Genomic DNA, 20,658 nt, shown 5'->3' on the forward strand with positions numbered 1-20,658 from the left:
CGGAGCCTCGTCTGACTCCGCCTCCCAAGGGGAGGGGGTTTGCCTCTGAGCTTCCGAAGCGCGACCAGGTATGCATCTACGGCACTGGGGTCCTGGTGGCGCGCCAGTGGGCTCCTTCCCTCCACCCCTGTGACTAATCCACCCTCCCTACACGGTTGAATGACAAGTTCAACCTTCCCTAAAACCCCCGGTGACGAGTTCAGCCCTGCGCCCATTCTTCACGCAGGGGCGGGACAAACTTTCAAAGACTTGGAGATCCCATGGGTGTGGGTTCGAGACCTTCCTCTGCCAGTTCCCAGCTCCGCTACCCTGAGCAAATAAATGACTTACGCTCCATTTAATTTTCCGTGAGAAATCTCTCTCATGTATAGAGCACTTGTTCTGTATCAGACCCTGACACGATTTCAGGTCATTCTCCAAGACTGAACAATAGGGATGCCACGGCTCCATTTTACACATGAGGACGGAGGCTCAGAGATCCGCCGGCCTCTACCCTTTGTTTGCAGCTACGGGGCTATATGATCTCATATATGTGAAGCATGTGGCCCCAGGCCTGGCACTGTCAGTTGTAGCCCAGTGGGATTATTTATTGTCCTAGGTGATTTTGATATATTTTGCCCCTGAGGCTGAGCTGCCACCCAGCTCCTGAGTCAGCCCTTCACGTCTGAAGGGGGACAGGAAGTGGATTGTCTTGAAATTGAATCAGCTGGGGGAGACACTGGGTACAGGTCCAAGGCTCTAAAATGAGTCACCTCTTCACGGACCAATGAGAAGTCAAAGGCAGGAGCCCACCCAGTACATCATACAGGTTGGGAAGGAGAAGTTCAGAGAGGGATAAGGGCTTTTCTGAGGTTACACAGTACGGGAATAGAGACAAAGAGGCCTGATTCCCGACAAGAGGGGTTGGGACAGCTGGGTTCTGTGGGGGAAGGATCGGCATCCCTACCTCTCCCAGTGGTGGGAAAGATGCCCCAACCAGCTGCTTCTATTCCAGACCGTGAGAAGTGGGTGAGTCAGCCTGTTGTGGGGAGAGCAGGCTTTCCAAGGCGCGCGCGCGCGCGCGCACACACACACACACACACACACACACACACAGAGATAGGATGGGAGCTGGTTTTCTGGGATGCCAAGGTTCCTGACTCAGCACTGGGAATCTTGGCTGAGTGTGTTCTGGGAAATGTCAGGCCTACAGGAAGCAGAGGGCTCCCAGTCGCACCATCCCGCAGGTGGGCGGGGAGCAGAGCGAGCAGGCTGTGTGAGGGAACAGAGACTCAGTGTGCAAGTGTGTAGGGGGGGTATGTACACGAAAGAGTTGAAGGCGTGAGCGGGAAACAGTTGGCAAGCAAGGCAAGGGGTTTATATGCGCAAGGAAGGAGGTTGGGTGCCAGAATGTGGGTGTTTGTGCAAAGTGGAGGGGCTCCATGTGCAAGGGAAATGTTTGCTGGGAAGAATGTGTATTCATAGGAGATGTGTTGAGCCTGCCAGGGGTAAAAATAAGAAGGGGGGTTGGCAAGATGTTCGTGCAGAAGAGAGGCGTCAGGTTTGTAAGGGAGACTTTGCAGGAAAGATAGTGTAGGGAACGGAACGGTCTGTCGCGTACAAGGCACTTTGGAGTGAGTGGAAGGGCAGACAGGGCACTCTTGCGCTCCCGCGATGCCTCAGCAATCCCCAAAGGTGGGCCCCCAGACGCCCACCCTAATTCCCAACTCCAATGCTCTGGCCTCGCTCCTGGCCGGTTCCCCTGCGCACAGATGGGGAAACTCCGTGCCAGTCAGCGAGTTGCTGCCGCGCCGTTGATTGGCTGGCGGAAGGGGGCGGGCATGCTGAGGCTCCCGGAAGCACAGGAGGCCCCCAGCAAGTTGCGGAATCCGAGGCTGACAGCAGTGGGTGCTTAGCAACGGGGGGAGGTGCCCAGTAACGGGGTGGGGATCGGGCGGGGGGGACACCAGAGGAATTGCGGGTGCCTATAGGGCCAACAGAGGGGAAGGCAGTACATAGCAACGAAGGGGGTTTCAGAGAAGTGGAGAGGTAGCCCCTGAGGAACTGTGGGTGTCTAGAAACGGGGGAGGACCCTAGCAACGGCGAGGGTTGGGAGAGGGGGAAAGTGGGTTTTGGGAGGCGCGCAGGAAGAGCTAAGGGTTCTTAGCAACCAGGGGAGAACCACGAGAAACTGTGGGAATCTATTAATAGTGGAGGAAGTATTTGGTGGGTGGAAATCAGAGAGGGTGGACACAGAGGAACATGGGGGCCTGGCCAAGAAGCCAGGCAACTCCCACCTGAATAATCCCTCCTCTTCTCCTCCAGGCAATGTGGCTGAAGGTGGGGGGCCTACTTCGGGGGACCGGTGGACAGCTGGGCCAGACTGTTGGTCGGCCTTGTGGGGCCCTGGGGCCTGGGCCCCACCACTGGGTAAGAGGCTGGGGAGCATGTCCTCAAGGGGAAGAGGCTGAGGGAGACTTCGTAGAGTAAAAGGACAGGAGGGGCCCAGAAGGGCCAGGTGATCCCATGTCCTCCCCTCCTAATCAAAGTATGTCTCTTGCAGGGGCCATGTGGAGGTTCTTGGGCCCAAAAGTTTTACCAGGGTGGGCCTGGGAGAGGCCTGGGTGAGGAGGACATTCGCAGGGCACGGGAGGCCCGTCCCAGGAAGACACCCCGGCTCCAGGTATCATTACCCCCACCCACCCAGCAACACCCCACGAAAACTGCTGGCCCCGTGAGCTTGGGGAAGGGTGTGGTGGGAGGGTGGCTGCACTCTCTGGGGAGGATATCCACTTTCCCACACTCAGACCTTGTCCCCATTTCCCAGCTGAGTGACCGCTCTCGAGAACGCAAGGTGCCTGCCTCCCGCATCAGCCGCTTGGCCAACTTTGGGGGTAGGTGTGACTTTGGGGGATCTTTGTGTGACCTCAATTAGAAGAGGCAACATTTACAGATTGAAGCAAGGGAGAGGATGAATCAGAGACAGGAAAGAGAGAGAGAGACAGAGAAAGAGAGACAAAGGCAGGGGCCTGCAAAGCCAAGAGAAATTGAGAGGAACGTAAATGATGATTTCCTTTTTGTTCTGAGACAGAGTCTCATTTTGTCACCCAAGCTGGAGTGCAGTGGCGCAATCACTGCAGCCTCAAACTCCTGGGTTCAAGCAATCATCTCGCCTCAGCCTCCTGAGTAGCTGGGACCACACTTGTGCACCATCATGCCCGGGGACTTTTTTTTTTTCCTTGAGACAATCTCGCTCTGTTGCCCAGGCTGGAGTGCAGTGGCACCATCTTGGCTCACTGCAACCTCTGCCTCCCACATTCAAGCAATTCTCCTGCCACAGCCTCCTGAGTAGCTGGAATTACAGGTGCCTGCCACCATGCCTGGTTATTTGTTTTTTGTTTTTTGTTCTTTTTTTGAGACGGAGTCCCTCTGTCACCCAGGCTGGAGTGCAGTGGGACCATCTCGGCTCACTGCAACCTCCACCTCCCAGGTTCAAGCCGATTCTCTTGCCTCAGCCTCCTGAATAGCTGGGATTACAGGCACACGTCCACCACGCCTCGCTAATTTTTGTATTTTTAGTAGAGACGGGGTTTCACCATGTTCGTCAGGCAGTGGTAGAGCTTTGGCACCAGGCTGCCCAGGGATCAAGGGATGACTCTGCTAGGTCCTCACTTTGTGATCTGCCTGCCTCGGCCTCCCCAGGTGCTGGGATTACAGGCGTGAACCACCACGCCCGGCCGCCTGACTAATTTTTGTACTTTTAGTAGAGATGGGGTTTCACCGTGTTGGCCAGGCTGGTCTTGAACTCCTGACCTCAAGCGATCCACCCACCTCAGCCTTCCAAAGTGTTGGGATTACAGGCATGAGCCACCCTGCCCGGTAAGCCACTGTGCCTGGCCCGGGTAATTAAAAAATAATTTTTTTTTTGTAGAGATTGGGTCTCCCGATGTTGCCCAAGTTGGTCTCAAACTCCTGGTCTCAAGCGATCCTCCTGCCTCGGCCTCCCCAAGTGCTGGGGTTCTATGCATGAACCACTGCTCCCGGCCATAATAACATTTACTGAGAACCTGTAAGGTGCAGTGCCCCATATACACACATGCTGCACTGAATCAATGAGTGTTTATTTCTATTCTGTAGATGAGGACATTGAGGCTAACAGAGGGGAGGTAACTTGACTTTGGGTTACAGAGCCGGATGTCATGCAGGTCACATGAAATAATTTAGTGGGTTGCAACCAGCATTTAAAAAGAAGAATAGGACAGAAAATATGTGTGCACCTGTACAGCAGGGGAAAGGCTTGTTTCATGAAACATATACCTTGGTCTGCACTGGTTATAATGTAAATGTCTTCTTTACTGCTGATCACGGTTCAAGTTTTTGTTTTTTGAGACAGAGTCTTGCTCTGTCACCCAGGCTGGAGTGCAGTGGTGTGATCTCAGCTCACTGCAACCTCCACCTCCTGGGTTCAAGCAATTCTCCTGGCTCAGCCTCCCAAGTAGTGGGGGTTACAGGTGCATGCCACCACTCCCAACTTGTTTTTTTTTTTTTGTATTTTTTTTTTGTATTTAGTAGAGACCGGGTTTCACCATGTTGGCCAGGATGTTCTCGATCTCCTGACCTCGTGATCTGCCCGCCTTGGCCTCCCAAAGTGCCAGGATTACAGACATGAGCCACTGCACCTGGCTGCTATTTTTTTTTTTTTTTTTTTTTGAGACGGAGTCTCGCTCTGTCGCCCAGGCTGGAGTGCAGTGGCCAGATCTCAGCTTACTGCAAGCTCCGCCTCCTGGGTTCCCGCCATTCTCCTGCCTCAGCCTCCCGAGTAGCTGGGACTACAGGCGCCCGCCACCTTGCCCGGCTAGTTTTTTTTGTATTTTTAGTAGAGACGGGTTTTCACCGGGTTAGCCAGGATGGTCTCGATCTCCTGACCTCGTGATCCGCCCGTCTCGGCCTCCCAAAGTGCTGGGATTACAGGCTTGAGCCACCGCGCCTGGCCTAATTTTTGTATTTTTAGTAGAGACGGGGTTTCACCATGTTGGTCAGGCTGGTCTCAAACTCATGATCTCATGATCCACCTGCCTAAGCCTCCCAAAGTGCTGGGAGTATAGGTGTGAGCTACCGCGGCCGGCCTGGTTCAGGTTTTAAAAATATAGATTCACTCACTTGAACCCAGGAGGTAGACATTGCGGTGAGTCGAGATCGTGCCATTGCACTCCAGCCTGGGCAACAAGAGTGAAACTCCATCTCAAAAAAAAAAAAAATATATATATATATATATGCATAGATAGATAGATAGATAGATAGATAGATTGATTCACAGTCTGCAGAGGTAGTCGAAGGCACTGGTTAGCGCTTTGGCACCAGGCTGCCCAGGGATCAAGGGATGACTCTGCTATGTCCTCGCTTTGTGACGCGACCCTCGGCAAATTACTTCACTTACCTGAACCTCAATTTCCTTTTCTGTAAAATGAAAGTTTTTCTGTAAAATATATTTTATGAAGGTGGAGACCTCATGTAAGGACAAAAATTAGTAAGTGCACAGAAGGCACTGGGAACAGCCTCTGACCTGTAGAAAGGACACAGGAAATGCCAGGTATGGTAATTGACAGAGATGGTGACAACAAAAGGAGAGAGACCTGAGATGTCTTTAGGGGCAAGAGGAGAGGTATCAGAGGAAATCAGAGATGGACAGATAACATCGAAGGGAGGAAAAGAGAAAAAGAGACCTAGATAGGACAAATGGGGAGAAGGGAAGAGATGCAGAAATAACTGGCTTAGAAAAGGAGAGGCTAAGCCTGGCAGCCCACACCTGTAATCGCAGCACTTTGGGAGGCCAAGGCAGGAGGATCACGTGAGTTCAGGAGTTCCAGACCAGCCTGGGCAACATAGTGAGACCGTGTCTTAATATAAAATTGGGTGAGCGTGGTGGTATGCACACGGGGTCACAGCTACTCGGGAGGCTGAAGCAAGAGGATCACTTGAGCCCAGGAATTTGAGGCTGCAGTGAGCTGTGATGGTGCCCCGCACTCCAGCCTGGGTGACAGAGTGAGACCCTGTCTTTTTTTTTTTTTTTTTTTTTGAGACGGAGTCTCGCTCTGTCGCCCAGGCTGGAGTGCAGTGGCCGGATCTCAGCTCACTGCAAGCTCCGCCTCCTGGGTTTAAGCCATTCTCCTGCCTCAGCCTCCCAAGTAGCTGGGACTACAGGCGCCCGCCACCTCGCCCGGCTAGTTTTTTGTATTTTTTAGTAGAGATGGGGTTTCACTGTGTTAGCCAGGATGGTCTCGATCTCCTGACCTCGTGATCCACCCGTCTCGGCCTCCCAAAGTGCTGGGATTACAGGCTTGAGCCACCGTGCCCGGCCCGAGACCCTGTCTTTAAAAAGAAAAAGAGAGATAAGCATAAAGAAGAGGAGGTGTGGACAGAGAAAGAAGAGTCACCAGAAGACAAAGTGACCTGGGACAGTTGTTTTGGGGCCTTCTTCTTTTTGAGACGGAGTTTCGCTCTTATTGCCCAGGTTGGAGTGCAAAGGTGTGATCTCGGCTCACTGCAACCTCCACCTCCCAGGTTCAAGTGATTCTCCTGCCTCAGCCTCCTGAGTAGCTGGAATTATGGGCATGCGCCACCGTGCCCGGCTGATTTTGTATATTTGGTAGAGACAGGGTTTCTCCATGTTGGCCAGGCTGGTCTCGAACTCCCGACCTCAGGTAACCTGTCTGCCTTGGCCTCCCAAAGTGCTGGGATTACAGGCATGAGCCACTGTGCCTGGCCGAGGGGCCTTCTTTTTTTTTTTTTTTTTGAGACGGAGTCTCGCTCTGTCGCCCAGGCTGGAGTGCAGTGGCCAGATCTCAGCTCACTGCAAGCTCCACCTCCCGGGTTTACGCCATTCTCCTGCCTCAGCCTCCTGAGTAGCTGGGACTACAGGCGCCCGCCACCTCGCCCGGCTAATTTTTTGTATTTTTTAGTAGAGACGGGGTTTCACCGGGTTAGCCAGGATGGTCTCGATCTCCTGACCACGTGATCCGCCCATCTCCGTCTCGGCCTCCCAAAGTGCTGGGATTACAGGCTTGAGCCACCACGCCCGGCCTCCGAGGGGCCTTCTTAACCTTGGCTGCACGTTAGAATTATCTGAGGTGCTTTTTAACAAAGCACAAATTCCCATGTCTCAGGCCAATTTAATCAGAATTTCGGGAGCGGAGTCTGGGCATTATATTTACTGGAGCTCCTCTGGTAACTGGAATGTGCAGCCAGGCCTGAGAACTGCTGGGAGGGAGACAGAGACATGGAGAAAGGGTTAAAGAAAGAGGAAGCTGCGCCTTAAAGGGAGCCCCGTACAGGAAGAAGAGTCAGAGACTGATTTGGAGACAGAGATACAAAAAATTGGGAGACAAGACCGGGTGAGGTGGCTCACGCCTGTAATCCCAGCACTTTGGGAGGCCGAGGTGGCAGGATCACCTGAGGTCAGGAGTTCGAGACCAGCCTGGCCAACATGGTGAAACCCCGTCTCTACTAAAAATACAAAAAAAATTTAGCCAGGTGTGGTGGTGCATGCCTGTAATCCCAGCTAGTAGGGAGGCTGAGGCAGGAGAATCGCTTAAACCTGGGAGGTGGAGGTTGCAGTGAGCCAAGATTGTGCCACTGCACTCCAGCCTGGGAGACAGAGCAAGACTCCATCTCAAATAAAAGAAAAAAAAAAAAAAGAGTTGGGAGACAAGCATTCTTGGAGAAAAACTGGGAAAGGAGAGTGGGTTAGGTTGGGGGGCAGCCCAGGCAAACGGTCTCTCTTGTTTTTCTCTTTCCCTCCAGGACTGGCTGTGGGCTTGGGGCTGGGAGCGCTGGCCGAGATGGCTAAGAAGTCCCTGCCAGGAGGTCGTCTGCAATCAGGTGAGTGAGCCACACTGCCTGGGTTCAGATCCTGGCTTTGCTGTGTGACCTGGGGCAAGTGACTTCACCCCTCTGAGCTCCAGTTTCCTCATCCGGAAGATGGAAGTGATGATAATTTACCCACCTCTTAGAGTCACTGTGAAGTGCTTTGAACAACCCTAAACCACTATCAGGGTCATGAATAAGAGAAGCATATTAGATTTCTTTTTTTTTTTTTTTTTTTTTTTTTTGAGACGGAGTCTCGTTCTGTCACTCAGGCTGGAGTGTGATGGCACAGTCTTAGTTCACTGCTACCTCCACCTCCTGGAGGTGGAGCGATTCTTCTGCCTCAGCCTCCTGAGTAGCTGGGATTATAGGCCCATGCCACCACACCTGGTTAATTTTTTGTATTTTTAGTAGAGACAGTTTCGACATGTTGGCCAGGCTGGTCTCAAACTCCTGACCTCGTGATCCACCCACCTCAGCCTCCCAAAGTGCTGGGATTATCGCATGAGCCACTGTGCCTGGCCATATATTAGATTATCTGAGAAAAAATTTAAGCCATTGGGAGTTCCTAACTCAGAGCAGGAGCGGAAAGCTGAAAATAGAAGTGTCAGCAAGGGTCTGTGTACTTCAGAGATGGAATTAGATGTGTAGCATTTGCGGTTATAAAAAATAAAATAAAAAGCTGAGGGTAGGTGGAGGATCCCTCAACAAGTCAATGTCTTGAAATAAGTGGGGGTGGATATTCTAGATTAAAAAGAGACGAAGGAGACATTATTTGACAAATGGAGCGTCTGAACCATGATTGGATATCATTTTGGAAAATACAGCCATGAAAGACTTTTTGGGGACAAATGGGAAATCTGAATATGGACTGGATGGCAAATTTTAGGGAATTGGTGTTAATTTTCTTACATGTGATCATGGTACTGTGATTGTGTAGGGGAGTATCCTTATTCTTAGCAAAGCTTAAGTGCAACTACATGTAAGTGGGTCAGCAAAAAATAATAATAGTAAGTGTGTGGGTACATGCACAGATAAAGCAGACGAAGCAGAATGGTACCATGTTGAATCGAGGTGGAGGGTGTGCGGGTGTGCAGGTTTCACAATATCATACATGTGACTTTTCTGTTTGGATTTTTTTCTTTTTTTTTTTTTTTTTTTGAGGCAGGGTCTTGCTGTGTCACCCAGGTTGGAATTCAGTGGTACGATCACGGCTCACTGCAGCCTTGACTTCCCCAGGCTCAGGTGATCCTCCCACTGCAGCCTCCTGAGTAGCTGGGATTATAGACACGTGCCACCACGCCTGGCTAATTTTTTATATTTTTTGTAGAGAGAGGGTTTTGCCGTGTTGCCCAGGCCGGTCTGGAACTCCTAGCCTCAAGTGATCCTACCTGCTCGGCCTCCCAAAGTGCTGGGATTTCAGGCATGAGCCACCACACCCAGACTGGATATTTTTTTCAAAATAAAAAGTTGAGGGTAGGTGGAGGATTAGGGTTTGGGTAGGACCAGCCTGAGTCTACACCCAACTCTGCCACTTCCATGCTGTGTGACCCAGGGCTAGGTGCTGCACCTCTTTGAGTCTCTTGCTTTCTCACCTTGAAAATTAAAGGATTGATAGTTCTTACTTCCTGGTGTGATTGTGGGCATTCAGCCAGAGAATCCACAAAGACACTTAGGATTTTGCCTGGAGCAGGGCTAGATGCTGCACCTCTCTGAGTCTCTTGCTTTCTCACCTTGAAAATTAAAGGATTGGGCCGGGCACGATGGCTCAAGCCTGTAATCCCAGCACTTTGGGAGGCCGAGACGGGCGGATCACGAGGTCAGGAGATCGAGACCATCCTGGCTAACACGGTGAAACCCCGTCTCTACTAAAACAATATAAAAAACTAGCCGGGCGAGGTGGCAGGTGCCTGTAGTCCCAGCCACTCGGGAGGCTGAGGCAGGAGAATGGCGCAAACCCGGGAGGCGGAGCTTGCAGTGAGCTGAGGTCCGGCCACTGCACTCCAGCCTGGGCGACAGAGGGAGACTCCGTCTCAAAAAAAAAAAAAAAAGAAAGAAAATTAAAGGATTGATAATTCTTTTTTTTTTTTTTTTTTTTTTTTTTTTTTTTTTTTGAGACGGAGTCTCGCTCTGTCGCCCAGGCTGGAGTGCAGTGGCCGGATCTCAGCTCACTGCAAGCTCCGCCTCCCGGGTCCACGCCATTCTCCTGCCTCAGCCTCCCGAGTAGCTGGGACTACAGGCGCCGCCATCTCGCCCGGCTAATTTTTTGTATTTTTTAAGTGGAGACGGGGTTTCACTGTGTTAGCCAGGATGGTCTCGACCTCCTGACCTTGTGATCCGCCCGCCTCGGCCTCCCAAAGTGCTGGGATTACAGGCTTGAGCCACCGCGCCCGGCCAAGGATTGATAATTCTTACTTTCTGGTGTGATTGTGGGCATTCAGACAGAGAATCCACAAAGATACTTAGGATTCTGCCTGGAACAGCTCAATAATGACCTCAATAAAATGTTATTTCAAATTTTAAGAGATAGAGTCTTGCTGTCACCCAGGCTGGAGTGCAGTGGTGCAATCATGGCTCACTGAAGCTTTGAACTTCTGGGCTCAAGAGATCCTCTTACCTTGGCCTCCTAAAGTGCTGGGATTACAGCTGTGAGCCACCACAACTGGCCTTCAAAATTAATAAAAGCCTAAGAATTGCTTTGTGGTGCTGTGCTTGCTTCAGCATCACATATAAATAAAAATTGAAGTGAGACAGAGAAGATTAGCATGGCCTCTGTGCAAAGATGACACACAAGTTCATAAAGTGTTCATATTAAAAAAAAGAAAAACTGGGCCGGGCGTGGTGGCTCAAGCCTGTAATCCCAGCACTTTGGGAGGCCGAGACGGGCGGATCACGTGGTCAGGAGATCGAGACCATCCTGGCTAACATGGTGAAACCCCGTCTCTACTAAAAAACACAAAAAACTAGCCGGGCGAGGTGGCGGACGCCTGTAGTCCCAGCTACTCGGGAGGCTGAGGCAGGAGAATGGCGGGAACCCGGGAGGCGGAGCTTGCAGTGAGCTGAGATCTGGCCACTGCACTCCAGCCTGGACGACAGAGCGAGACTCCGCCTCCAAAAAAAAAAAAGAAAGAAAAACTGCTTTGCCAAAGCTGAAATGTAATTTGCATATAAACCCAGGTACACATACCTGTAAGTGTATGGCTTGGTGCATTTTCACCAAGTAGATGTGTCCGTACCCACAGCAAGAAACCCTAGAACAGCAGCTCGCAAACTGCTTGGACTCAGGATCCCTGCATACCCTTAAAACTGATGAATGGATGAATAAAATGTGATACGCATACGATGGAATATTATCCAGCCATAAAAAGGAATGAAGGGCTGACACATGCTCCAGTGTAGATGAATCTTGAAAACACTAAGTGAGGCCAGGCGCGGTGGCTCATGCCTGTAATCCCAGCACTTTGGGAGGCCGAGGCGGGTGGATCACCTAAGGTCAGTAGTTCAAGACCAGCCTGGCCAATATGGCGAAATCCTGACTCTACTAAAAATACAAAAACTTAGCTGGGTGTGGTGGTGGGCGCCTGTAACCCCAGCTACTTGTGGGACTGAGGCTGGGAGGCGGAGGTCGCAGTGAACCGAGATCGTGCCATTGTACTCCAGCCTTGGAGACACAGCGAGACACTGTTTCAAAAAAGAAAAAAAAGCACTAAGTGAAAGCAGCCACACACAGAAAAACCATATATTGAATGATTCCATTAATATGAAATGTACAAAATAGGAAAATCTGTAGGGACATAAAGTAGATTAGTGGTTGTCAAGGCCTGGGGAGATTGGGGAAAATGAGGAGTGACTGCTAATGGGTATAGGGTTTCCTTTTTTTTTTTTCTTGTTTTCTTTTTTTGAGACAAGGTCTCACTCTATCACCCAGGCTGGAGTGCAGTGGCGGGATCACAGCTCACTATAACCTCTACCTCCTGGGTCCAAGTGATCCTCCTGCCTCAGCCTCCTGAGTAGCTGGGACTATAGGCGTGCACTACCATGTCCGGCTAATTTTTGTATTTTTTATAGAGACAAGAGTTTTACCACTTTGCCCAGGCTGGTCTCAAACTCATGAGCTCAAGTGATCTTCCCGCTTCGACATCCCAAAGTGCTGGGATTACAGGCATGAGCCACCACGCCCAGCCAGGTTTCTTTTTTGGGTGGTGTAACTGTCCTAAAATTGATTCTGGTGATGCTTGCACAACTTTGTGAATATACTACTGATCATTGAATTATATAATTTAAATGATAAATTATACAGTATGTGAATTATTTCTCAATAAAACTGTTAAAATTAGAATGAGCCCCCAAAGAGCTTGTTTATGTGGGTTATAGTTATTGATGTTTACCATATTAGAGATTAAAACTGAGAAATTTTTAGGTCAAGTGCGGTGGCTTACGCCTGTAATCCCAACACTTTGGGAAGCTGGGGCAGGAGGATCTCTTGAGGTCAGGAATTTGAGACCAATCTGAGTGACATAGCGAGGCCCCATTTTTACAGAAAGTAAAAATATTAGCCAGGCATGGTGGTGCACACCTATAGCCAGCTACCCAAGAGGTTGAGGCAGGAGGATCACTTGGGCCCAGGAGGTTGCAATGAGCCATGATTGCACCGCTGCACTCCAGCCTGGGTGATAGCATGAGACACTGTCTCAAAAACACAAAAAAATACAGAGATATTTTTAAAATACAAGAGTACACACGTACACATTCCATCAGCTGTCAGCCTGATGATGTCCTCACATGTCCTGGAGCCTCTGGAGAACTCCAGTGAATTTTCTTAGAGACATGAGAGCAGAAAAGGGAAAATAACATCTTAATGTTATGATGAAAATAGTTTGATCTCTCAGACCCCTCTGAACAGTCTCAGGGACCCTCAGAGCCCCCCGGCCCACATTTTGAGAATCGTTGCCCTTCTCACGTCCCTACCTGGTCACTCCCCTCACCAAGGGTGACCTCTGTCTTGGCTCCTGGACCCTGGATTTGTTTGGCCTTGTTTTGCTCTTTATATCAGCCTAACTGGGTGATGATTTCACGCACCCGGCTGCTTTCACTCAGCATTACATTTTTGAGACCCGCCTGGGCTGTTGCATGTAGTGGTAGCTCACCGATTCAATACTGTAGTAGTTACTCTTTGACTCTCCTGCAATTTGTTTTGATTTATGTTTATTTCTCTTTCTTTTATTTTTTCGAGACAGGGTCTTGCTTGGTTGCTCAGGCTGAAGTGCAGTGGTGGGATCACAGCTCACTGCAGCCTCAACCTCCTGGGCTCAAGCAATCCTCCTGCCTCAGCCTCCTGAGTAGCTGGGACTACAGGCACATGCCACCATACACCCAGAGACAGGGTCTTGCTTTGTTGTCCAGGCTGGTCTGGAACTCCTGGACTCAAGCTATCCTCCTGCGTTGGCCTTCCAAAGTGTTGGGATTACAGGCGTAAGCCAACGAGCCTGGCCTCTATTTCATTTTAGCCATTCCTGTTGGTGTGCAGAAGATATATATTTTTTTTATATATTTTTTTTTAATAGAAAAAGGATGTCATTATTGCCCAGGCTGGTGTCAAACTCCTGCATTCATCCTGCCTTGGTCTCCCAATGTGCTAGGACTACAGGCGTGGGCCGCAGTGATGATATTTGTGGTTGTAATTCTAATGGTTGTTCTCTCCCCAGAGGGTGGTTCTGGGCCGGACTCCAGCCCCTTCCTGTCGGAGGCCAATGCCGAGCGGATTGTGCAGACCTTATGTACAGTTCGAGGGGCTGCCCTCAAGGTTGGCCAGATGCTCAGCATCCAGGGTACAGCATGATCCTCGACCCCTGACCCCTGACCTCACTTCCACCCCAGCCCTACCCACCAACAGGCCCCAACTTCAGATACTCACATGGGGGTCCCTCCTCACCTCTTCGCTTACTGCCCCCCTTGTTCCACTGTCTCCCAAGACAACAGCTTCATCAGCCCTCAGCTGCAGCGCATCTTCGAGCGGGTCCGCCAGAGCGCCGACTTCATGCCCCGCTGGCAGATGCTGGTGAGTGCCTGGTTGGGGAGGGCGGTGAGGGAGGCAGGCTCCATCTCCTCCAACCTGCCTGACCCTCCTGGCTTCACTGCCTCACTCCCCTCCTCTGAGCCTCACTTTCTCCAACTGTAAAATGGGGATAACCAAAGTACACACCTCCTAGCATTGCTGTGGTGATTAAAGGAGAGAACAGCAGCCTGACCTCTCGGCATAAGTTCCCTTCCCTGGGAAATGGTGATAGTGACAACCACACCCACATCATAGGGTCACATAAATCAGTTTACACAGAGCGCTGAGAACGGCCCAATTCACCCATGACTGACATGCAGGTGTTAGCTGTGATTATTACTGTTTTTTTAATTAAAGGAGATTGTGTCTGTAAATAGGTTGGCACGGTGCCTGGCACCAAGTAAGTGCCCAGGACATGAGCTGTTCTAATAACTGAGTAAGGCATGGAATCCAGGATTCTGCCACCCACCTGCCCTCTCATCCCTGTTCTGCTTACTCACCATGTGGCCCCAGGCAGGTACTGACTCTCTCTGGGCCACTTTGAATAGGATCTGGCCCACAGGAAGCCCACTGTGAATTTTAGCTCTTCTTGATCACATTAACTGTGAGTTAATAATACCACATAAGAGCATAATAAAGGATGGTTTACCACGTGTGATGGCTCATGCCTGTAATCCCAGCACTTTGGGAGGCTGAGGTTGGAGGATCGCTTGAGCTCAGGACTTCCAGACCACCCTGGGCAACACAGTGAGACCTTGTCTCTACTAAATATAATAACAGTAATAATTAACTGGGCACAGTGGCATGTATCTGTAGTCCCAGCTACTCAGGAGGCAGGAAGATGACTTGAGCTGGGGAGGTTGATGCTGCAGTGAGCCGTGAGGGTGCCACTGCACTCCAGCCTGGGCTACAGAGCGAGACCCTGTCTCAAAAAAAAAAAAAAAGGAAAAAGGATTGTTATGAGTCTTAACTATAAATAATAGCAATCCCCACAACAGCCCAGGGAGTCCAGGTTCAGGGGACACAGGCTGGGCTGAGCCTCACAGTCTGCCAGTGCGGGCCTAGTCACTTGCACAAGGGAATTCTCTCTGAGCCTCAGTTTCCTCATCTGTAAAGGGGGTGGCAGCTAAGAGCTTAGCCCAGGGCCCTGCATGTGGTGAGTGCTGGGGTTATCAACATGTAAAGCACTCAGCCTGGGGAATGAACTCTGCCGCGATGATGACGGCTGTGACCACTCCCCGCAGAGAGTTCTTGAAGAGGAGCTTGGCAGGGACTGGCAGGCCAAGGTGGCCTTCTTGGAGGAGGTGCCCTTTGCTGCTGCCTCAATTGGGCAGGTGCACCAGGGCCTGCTGAAGGATGGGACGGAGGTGGCCGTGAAGATCCAGGTGAGAGGGGAGGCCGGGCAGGGTCGCGGCAGGCACCCTGCTAGCCCAGAGGAGTGACTTCCACCTTCCTTCCCTCCCCTCTCCCTTTACAGTACCCCGGCGTAGCCCAGAGCATTCACAGTGATGTCCAGAACCTTCTGGCGGTACTCAAGATGAGCACAGTCCTGCCCGCGGGTGAGGCGCCCACCCACTCCTCTGCTGACCTCCCGAAGGGGCTATGCCCACAGAGAGCAAGCAGGAGGGGGAGCCCGGAGGAGAGCATGGGCAGGGTGTGCTGGCGTCGTGAGCGGGGGTGTGAGAGACAGAAAGGACACCAGGCGGGGAGAGCCCAGGGAACATGAGCAGGTGTGAGAAAAGCCTCACGGATGTGAGGGGAGAAAACCCTCCCCTCACAGACGGGAGCCCAGGGCCAAGATCCAGCAGCAGACTCGCAGAGGGTGTGCATGCAGCGAGCGGGATTGTAGGTGCGGCAGAGCAGAAAAGGACAGTCCTGGGGATGGCACGTGAGGAGGCGCCTGAAGAAAGGAGGGCGGGTTGTGTTTGTGTAAGAGACGGAGAGGGACAGGGAAAGCCAGGCCCAGAAGTGAGATTCGAAGGCAGTGAGCAATGTGAGGGTGAGTATGAAAAGGAGACAGAATAGGAGTGAGCGTGACTCTGAAAGAGCTGCCAGGGACTGGGGTGCAGGCACACGCAAGAGACAGAGCCCAGGAAAGGCTTCGGAAGACCCCGGGAACCCCGCGGTGCTGTGAAGGACGAGGGAAATGTGTAGACAGATGATACGATGCAGGTCAGAGGTCTGGAGCAGGAGCTGCAGGGGACAGCGGGGGAGACAGGAGAGGGACAGATGCAGGTCAGAGGCCTGGAGCAGGAGCTGTGCAGGAGACAGGAGAGGGACAGATGTGGGTTACAGGTCTGGAGCAGGAGCTGCGAGGGACGGTGCGGGAGGCAGGAGAGGGAGGGTTGGCAGGAGAAGGCATCCACCAGTGGGTGCACTCCAGGCCCTTCCCTGGCTGACACACCTCCCCCGCAGGCCTATTTGCCGAGCAGAGCCTGCAGGCCTTGCAGCAGGAGCTGGCTTGGGAGTGTGACTACCGTCGTGAGGCAGCTTGTGCCCAGAATTTCAGGTGAGCTGAGTCCCCTGGGCTTCCCTCCTTCCTTCCCTCCCAGGCTGGTTGGGAAGTAGCTGCCTCCTCAGCTTCTGGCAGCTGGAGCTGTGGGGTGGGGCAGACTCTCTCTTTCAATCATTGTTCATCCATCCGTCCACTCATCCATCACTTCACTTACTCCCTTTGTCCTCTGTGAGCTTGGGCAGGTCACTTCCCAAGCGGCAGTCTTCTTCTCTGTGAGATGGACCACATATCCCCTGTGGTCCGACACAGGCACTTAATTACGCAATGACACACTCTTACCTCCACTGGACTGACAGAGACCAAGGAGCCCATAGCACTGGGAGGTGGAGAGAGTGGGTTCCACAGCATCCCTTCTGCACCGCGGGTTGGGGGAGAAGGTGGTAGAAGCATTTTGAAAATAGGTTGGCATCATCACATAAGCCCTTATATTCACGAACTCTGCAAGCCAACGATTGCCCTCCCTGCTGAACACTCTAGGGACCCTTATGCCAGTATACACCATCAGACTATTCTAGAATGCTCACAGCAGCTCTGTCTGCAACAGCCCCAAACTGGAAACAACCCATATCCATCAAGTTTATCCAGCAGGGTGGACAAAGAAGCAATGCTATATTCATCTGTGGAATATTTCATAGCAGTGAAAATGCATGAACCATGGCTATGTGGAATAATGTGGTTATATCTGGGCGACATCCTGATGTGTAGCAATTAATGGCACCTCAGTGGGATCCTCCACAGTGTGGCTCACACATTTATTGACAGCCTAAAACATGCCAAGCTCCGTAGACAGAGAGTGAAAGATCAGTAGAAGGCAGTGGTTAGAAGCACATACTCTAGACTCAGATGTGGAATGAAATCCTGGGTCAGCTCTTACTGGGTTGCATGGCCTGCATCCATACAATCTGTACAGTAGTCTCCAGAGAGCATCCACTCACTGTGGAGTGAGGATGAAAGGGGAGTGTGCCGATTAAATGCCCAGCACGGCTCTGGCTCATGAGGAGCAGTTCAGAAATTTTCATCAACAAGGACAAAAATACAAACCCTAAAGGAGGAGCTTGAGGAGAAGAGTGTGAAGTGGGGTGATGGGCCAGAGACCCCCTGTCCCCACAGGATTCCCCGGTGCCCTTAGGGTAAAACCCCACACCACCCTCCTGTTCCCCCTCACTTTCCTCCAGCCATCCCATGGGTTGTCAACCAGAGGCCTCTCTCATATTCTCTGCCTCCCAAATCTTACATGGACATACTTCTTTTATTTCTTTTGAGACAGAGTCTCGCTCTGTTTTCCAGTGAGATCACAGCTCACTCCAGCCTCGACCTTCCAGGCTCAAGTGATTCTCCTGCCTCAGCCTCCTGAATAGCTGGGACCACAAGTGCAAGTCACCGTGCCCAGCTGATTTTTGTAGTTTTTCGTAAAGACGTGGTTTCACCATGTTGCCCAGGCTGATCTTGAATCCTGGGCTCAAGCGATTTTCCCACCTAGGTGTCTGAAACTGCTGGGATTACAGGTGTAAGCCACCGCACCCGGCTAACACACTTACCTCAATCTATAATCCGTCTGTTTGTGAGAGTCTCGGGGTTGGGGGCCAGGTCCAGGGACTGGTTCATTCACTGCTCTGTCCCCAGCATCATTTAGCACAGGGACGGACACAGAGGATGCTTTCCTGTTATTTACATGTGTTCAGAGTAGTGATTGCAAGGAGTGACCCCTGGGTATCACTATAGACTCCAGAGATTTTGATACCAGTGGCTACTTTTGGGATGAATGAATTAATAAATTAATGAAAAAAAGTAATGCAAAGGCTGAAATACACCTGAACTCATCCTTCTGGGGCAACCAGAAGTCATAGAAGGGTTTCGGGTAGGGAAGTGGTAACTGAGTTTCCAACAGCACCCAGTTTAGGGACAGGTGCAGACTAGGCACCTTGGAGATACTTGTTAAATCTCAGTCCAGCCAGGTGTTGGTCATCACCCAGGGCAGACAGCAGCAAGAGATGGGCAGGAGGGAGGGCATGGCACCTACTGTTCATGGAGGACTTCTGAGAGCACAAGGAGGAGGCCTCGAGCTGGGTCACAAGCCTGAAGCACGAAGTTCCCTTCCTCCCTTCCCTCCTGCCCCAGGCAGCTGCTGGCAAATGACCCCTTCTTCCGGGTGCCAGCTGTGGTTAAGGAGCTGTGCACGACACGGGTGCTGGGCATGGAGCTGGCCGGAGGAGTCCCCCTGGACCAGTGCCAGGGCCTGAGCCAGGACCTGCGGAACCAGGTATGCCATCTGCTAGCACAGTGGGAAGGGCATGGCCCTACGGCGGGTGAGCCAGTCTCATGGTCCCTCTCCAGGCCAGCGAGGGTGCCACAGGGGAGATCACACTAAGATGCCTGCTACTCCTCCCCACCCCAGATTTGCTTCCAGCTCCTGACGCTGTGTCTGCGGGAGCTGTTTGAGTTCCGATTCATGCAGACAGACCCCAACTGGGCCAACTTCCTGTATGACGCCTCCAGCCACCAGGTTGGTTCCTAGTGATGTGTGTCAGGGTGCATTTGCTGTTGTAACGAATATTCCTTGATATTTCGGTAGCTCAACACAATAGCAGTTGATTACCCCCACAAGAGGCAGGGGTGGCCCTTTTCCAAGTGGCGATTCAGGGACCCGGCTCCTTCCCTTTTGTGGTTTTGCCATCCCTGGAGCCTCCCAATGCTCTGCTTCCCAAGGAAAGGGTAAGAGAGATTCAGAGGGTAGCCCCCTGCCTTACTGCTTTGGCCAGAAGTGGAAAAAGTAATGCCCAGGCTGAATACACTAAGCTCATCCTAGGGCAATGGACATACCACTTCCGTTGCCATTCCATCAGTGAGAGCTAGTCACATGGCCTGCCTAGGTGCAAGGCATGCTAGAAAATGGGAGTCCCTGGCTACGCAGTGGTTCCTGGTGGCAATGTGACAGCACAGAGGGGAAGTACAGCTTTTGGAAGGCAGTCAGCCATCACTACCACACTCGTCATCCATACAGAACACACCATCACCTGCCCCTGCCTCTTGATAGCAATAAAAAGACATCCCTGACCCTTGCCTTCTCAGAGTGCCCAGTCCAGTGCGGGGGGCGGGGGGGGGGGCTGGCACCACACAGTGATGACCTAGAGTGGTTCGTACAAACCACAATGAGGAGCACAGGCCAGATGGGTCAGGACCTGGATGGGGGAGGCACAGGCAGAGGGGTGGGGGCTGGAGTTGGGGGAGGCACAGCAAGGTATAGGATCCCAGGGAACGTGCCTGACTCACTGTGGGGTGAGCAGGGATTAAGGGAGGCTTCTTAAAGCAAGTGCCATGAAAGCTGGGACCACTGGGAGGCTGAGGTGGGAGGAATGCTTGCGCCCAGGAGGCCAAGGCTGCAGTGAGCCAAGATCGTGCCACTGCACTCCAACCTGGGTGACAGAGCGAGACTGTCTCACAGAAAAAAAAAAAAAAAAAAAAAAAATGCTGAGACCAGAGCTGAGCATGGTGGCTCATGCCTGTAATTCCAGCACTTTGGGAGGCTGAGGCAGGAGGATCCCTTGAGGCCAGGAATTTAAAACCAGCTTGGGCAACAAAGGGAGACCCCCAACTCTATTTAAAAAAAAAAAAAAAAGTTGAGACGGGACAGGGGAAAAGGAGACAACCATCCAGAGAGCAGACTGTTCCCAGCAGAGGGCAGGGGGCGTACAAAGACCTGGAGGGAAGGTTTGGACCTACAGGCTTGAGTGTTGGTGGATACATCATTACCTTTATCAGGGGTTGCCAACTGGTTTTCGAAAGTGGTCTATCCCCATTTTGTCCCCAGAGGGGTGTTTCTAAAGCACAAATCTGGTCAAGATATCCCTCCCACAGCTTCACAGCCCCCTCAGAATCAAGTCTGAACCCTTTGCCGAGCATCTTGTGGCTCCACTGAGTCTCCAGCCCCAAGCCTTTGCCCCTTTTTTCTCCACAATGTGCATACACCGTGTCCCCTCCTAGGCTCATACCCCAGAGATATGTTTACCCAACTCCAAGTGATAGGAGTCCTGACATCAATTTATTGGTTTTCAACAGCACTTTTTTTTTTTTTTTTTTTGAGACAGAGTTTTGCTCTTGTTGCCCAGGCTGGAGTGCAATGGCGCGATCTCGGCTCACTGCAACCTCCACCTCCCAGGTTCAAGCGATTCTCCCACCTCAGCCTCCCAAGTAGCTGGGATTACAGGTGCCTGCCACCACGCCTAGCTAATTTTTTGTATTTCTAGTA

At 51.7% G+C, this 20,658-nt stretch overlaps 1 protein-coding gene and 1 non-coding gene across 7 annotated transcripts in view; both read left to right on the forward strand.

Annotated features, from left to right (window-relative positions):
- Positions 1-19: 19 nt before the first annotated feature.
- The window catches only part of COQ8B (coenzyme Q8B), a 28,184-nt gene continuing 7,545 nt past the window's right edge, over positions 20-20,658 (forward strand). The window contains exons 1-12 of one of the 6 annotated variants that reach the window (XM_030941921.1): positions 20-68; positions 2,305-2,409; positions 2,543-2,662; positions 2,807-2,873; positions 7,780-7,857; positions 13,548-13,670; positions 13,815-13,900; positions 15,142-15,282; positions 15,375-15,456; positions 16,313-16,406; positions 18,531-18,672; positions 18,808-18,915. In XM_030941921.1, the coding sequence (XP_030797781.1) occupies positions 2,308-2,409; positions 2,543-2,662; positions 2,807-2,873; positions 7,780-7,857; positions 13,548-13,670; positions 13,815-13,900; positions 15,142-15,282; positions 15,375-15,456; positions 16,313-16,406; positions 18,531-18,672; positions 18,808-18,915 (1,143 nt within the window). In that variant the 5' untranslated portion in view covers positions 20-68; positions 2,305-2,307. Of the gene's footprint in view, positions 69-987; positions 1,009-1,835; positions 1,888-1,939; positions 2,046-2,304; positions 2,410-2,542; positions 2,663-2,806; positions 2,874-7,779; positions 7,858-13,547; positions 13,671-13,814; positions 13,901-15,141; positions 15,283-15,374; positions 15,457-16,312; positions 16,407-18,530; positions 18,673-18,807; positions 18,916-20,658 lie in introns of those variants that run through there. The other 5 variants (XM_010380833.2, XM_030941922.1, XM_030941923.1 and 2 more) reach the window with 5 other exon arrangements.
- On the forward strand, positions 10,551-10,659 carry LOC115892501. Its single transcript, XR_004052379.1, has one exon. It is a non-coding gene; the product is annotated as a U6 spliceosomal RNA (small nuclear RNA).

The sequence above is a fragment of the Rhinopithecus roxellana genome, chromosome 12 (genome assembly GCF_007565055.1).
Source record: "Rhinopithecus roxellana isolate Shanxi Qingling chromosome 12, ASM756505v1, whole genome shotgun sequence".
Classification (NCBI taxonomy): Eukaryota; Metazoa; Chordata; class Mammalia; order Primates; family Cercopithecidae; genus Rhinopithecus; species Rhinopithecus roxellana.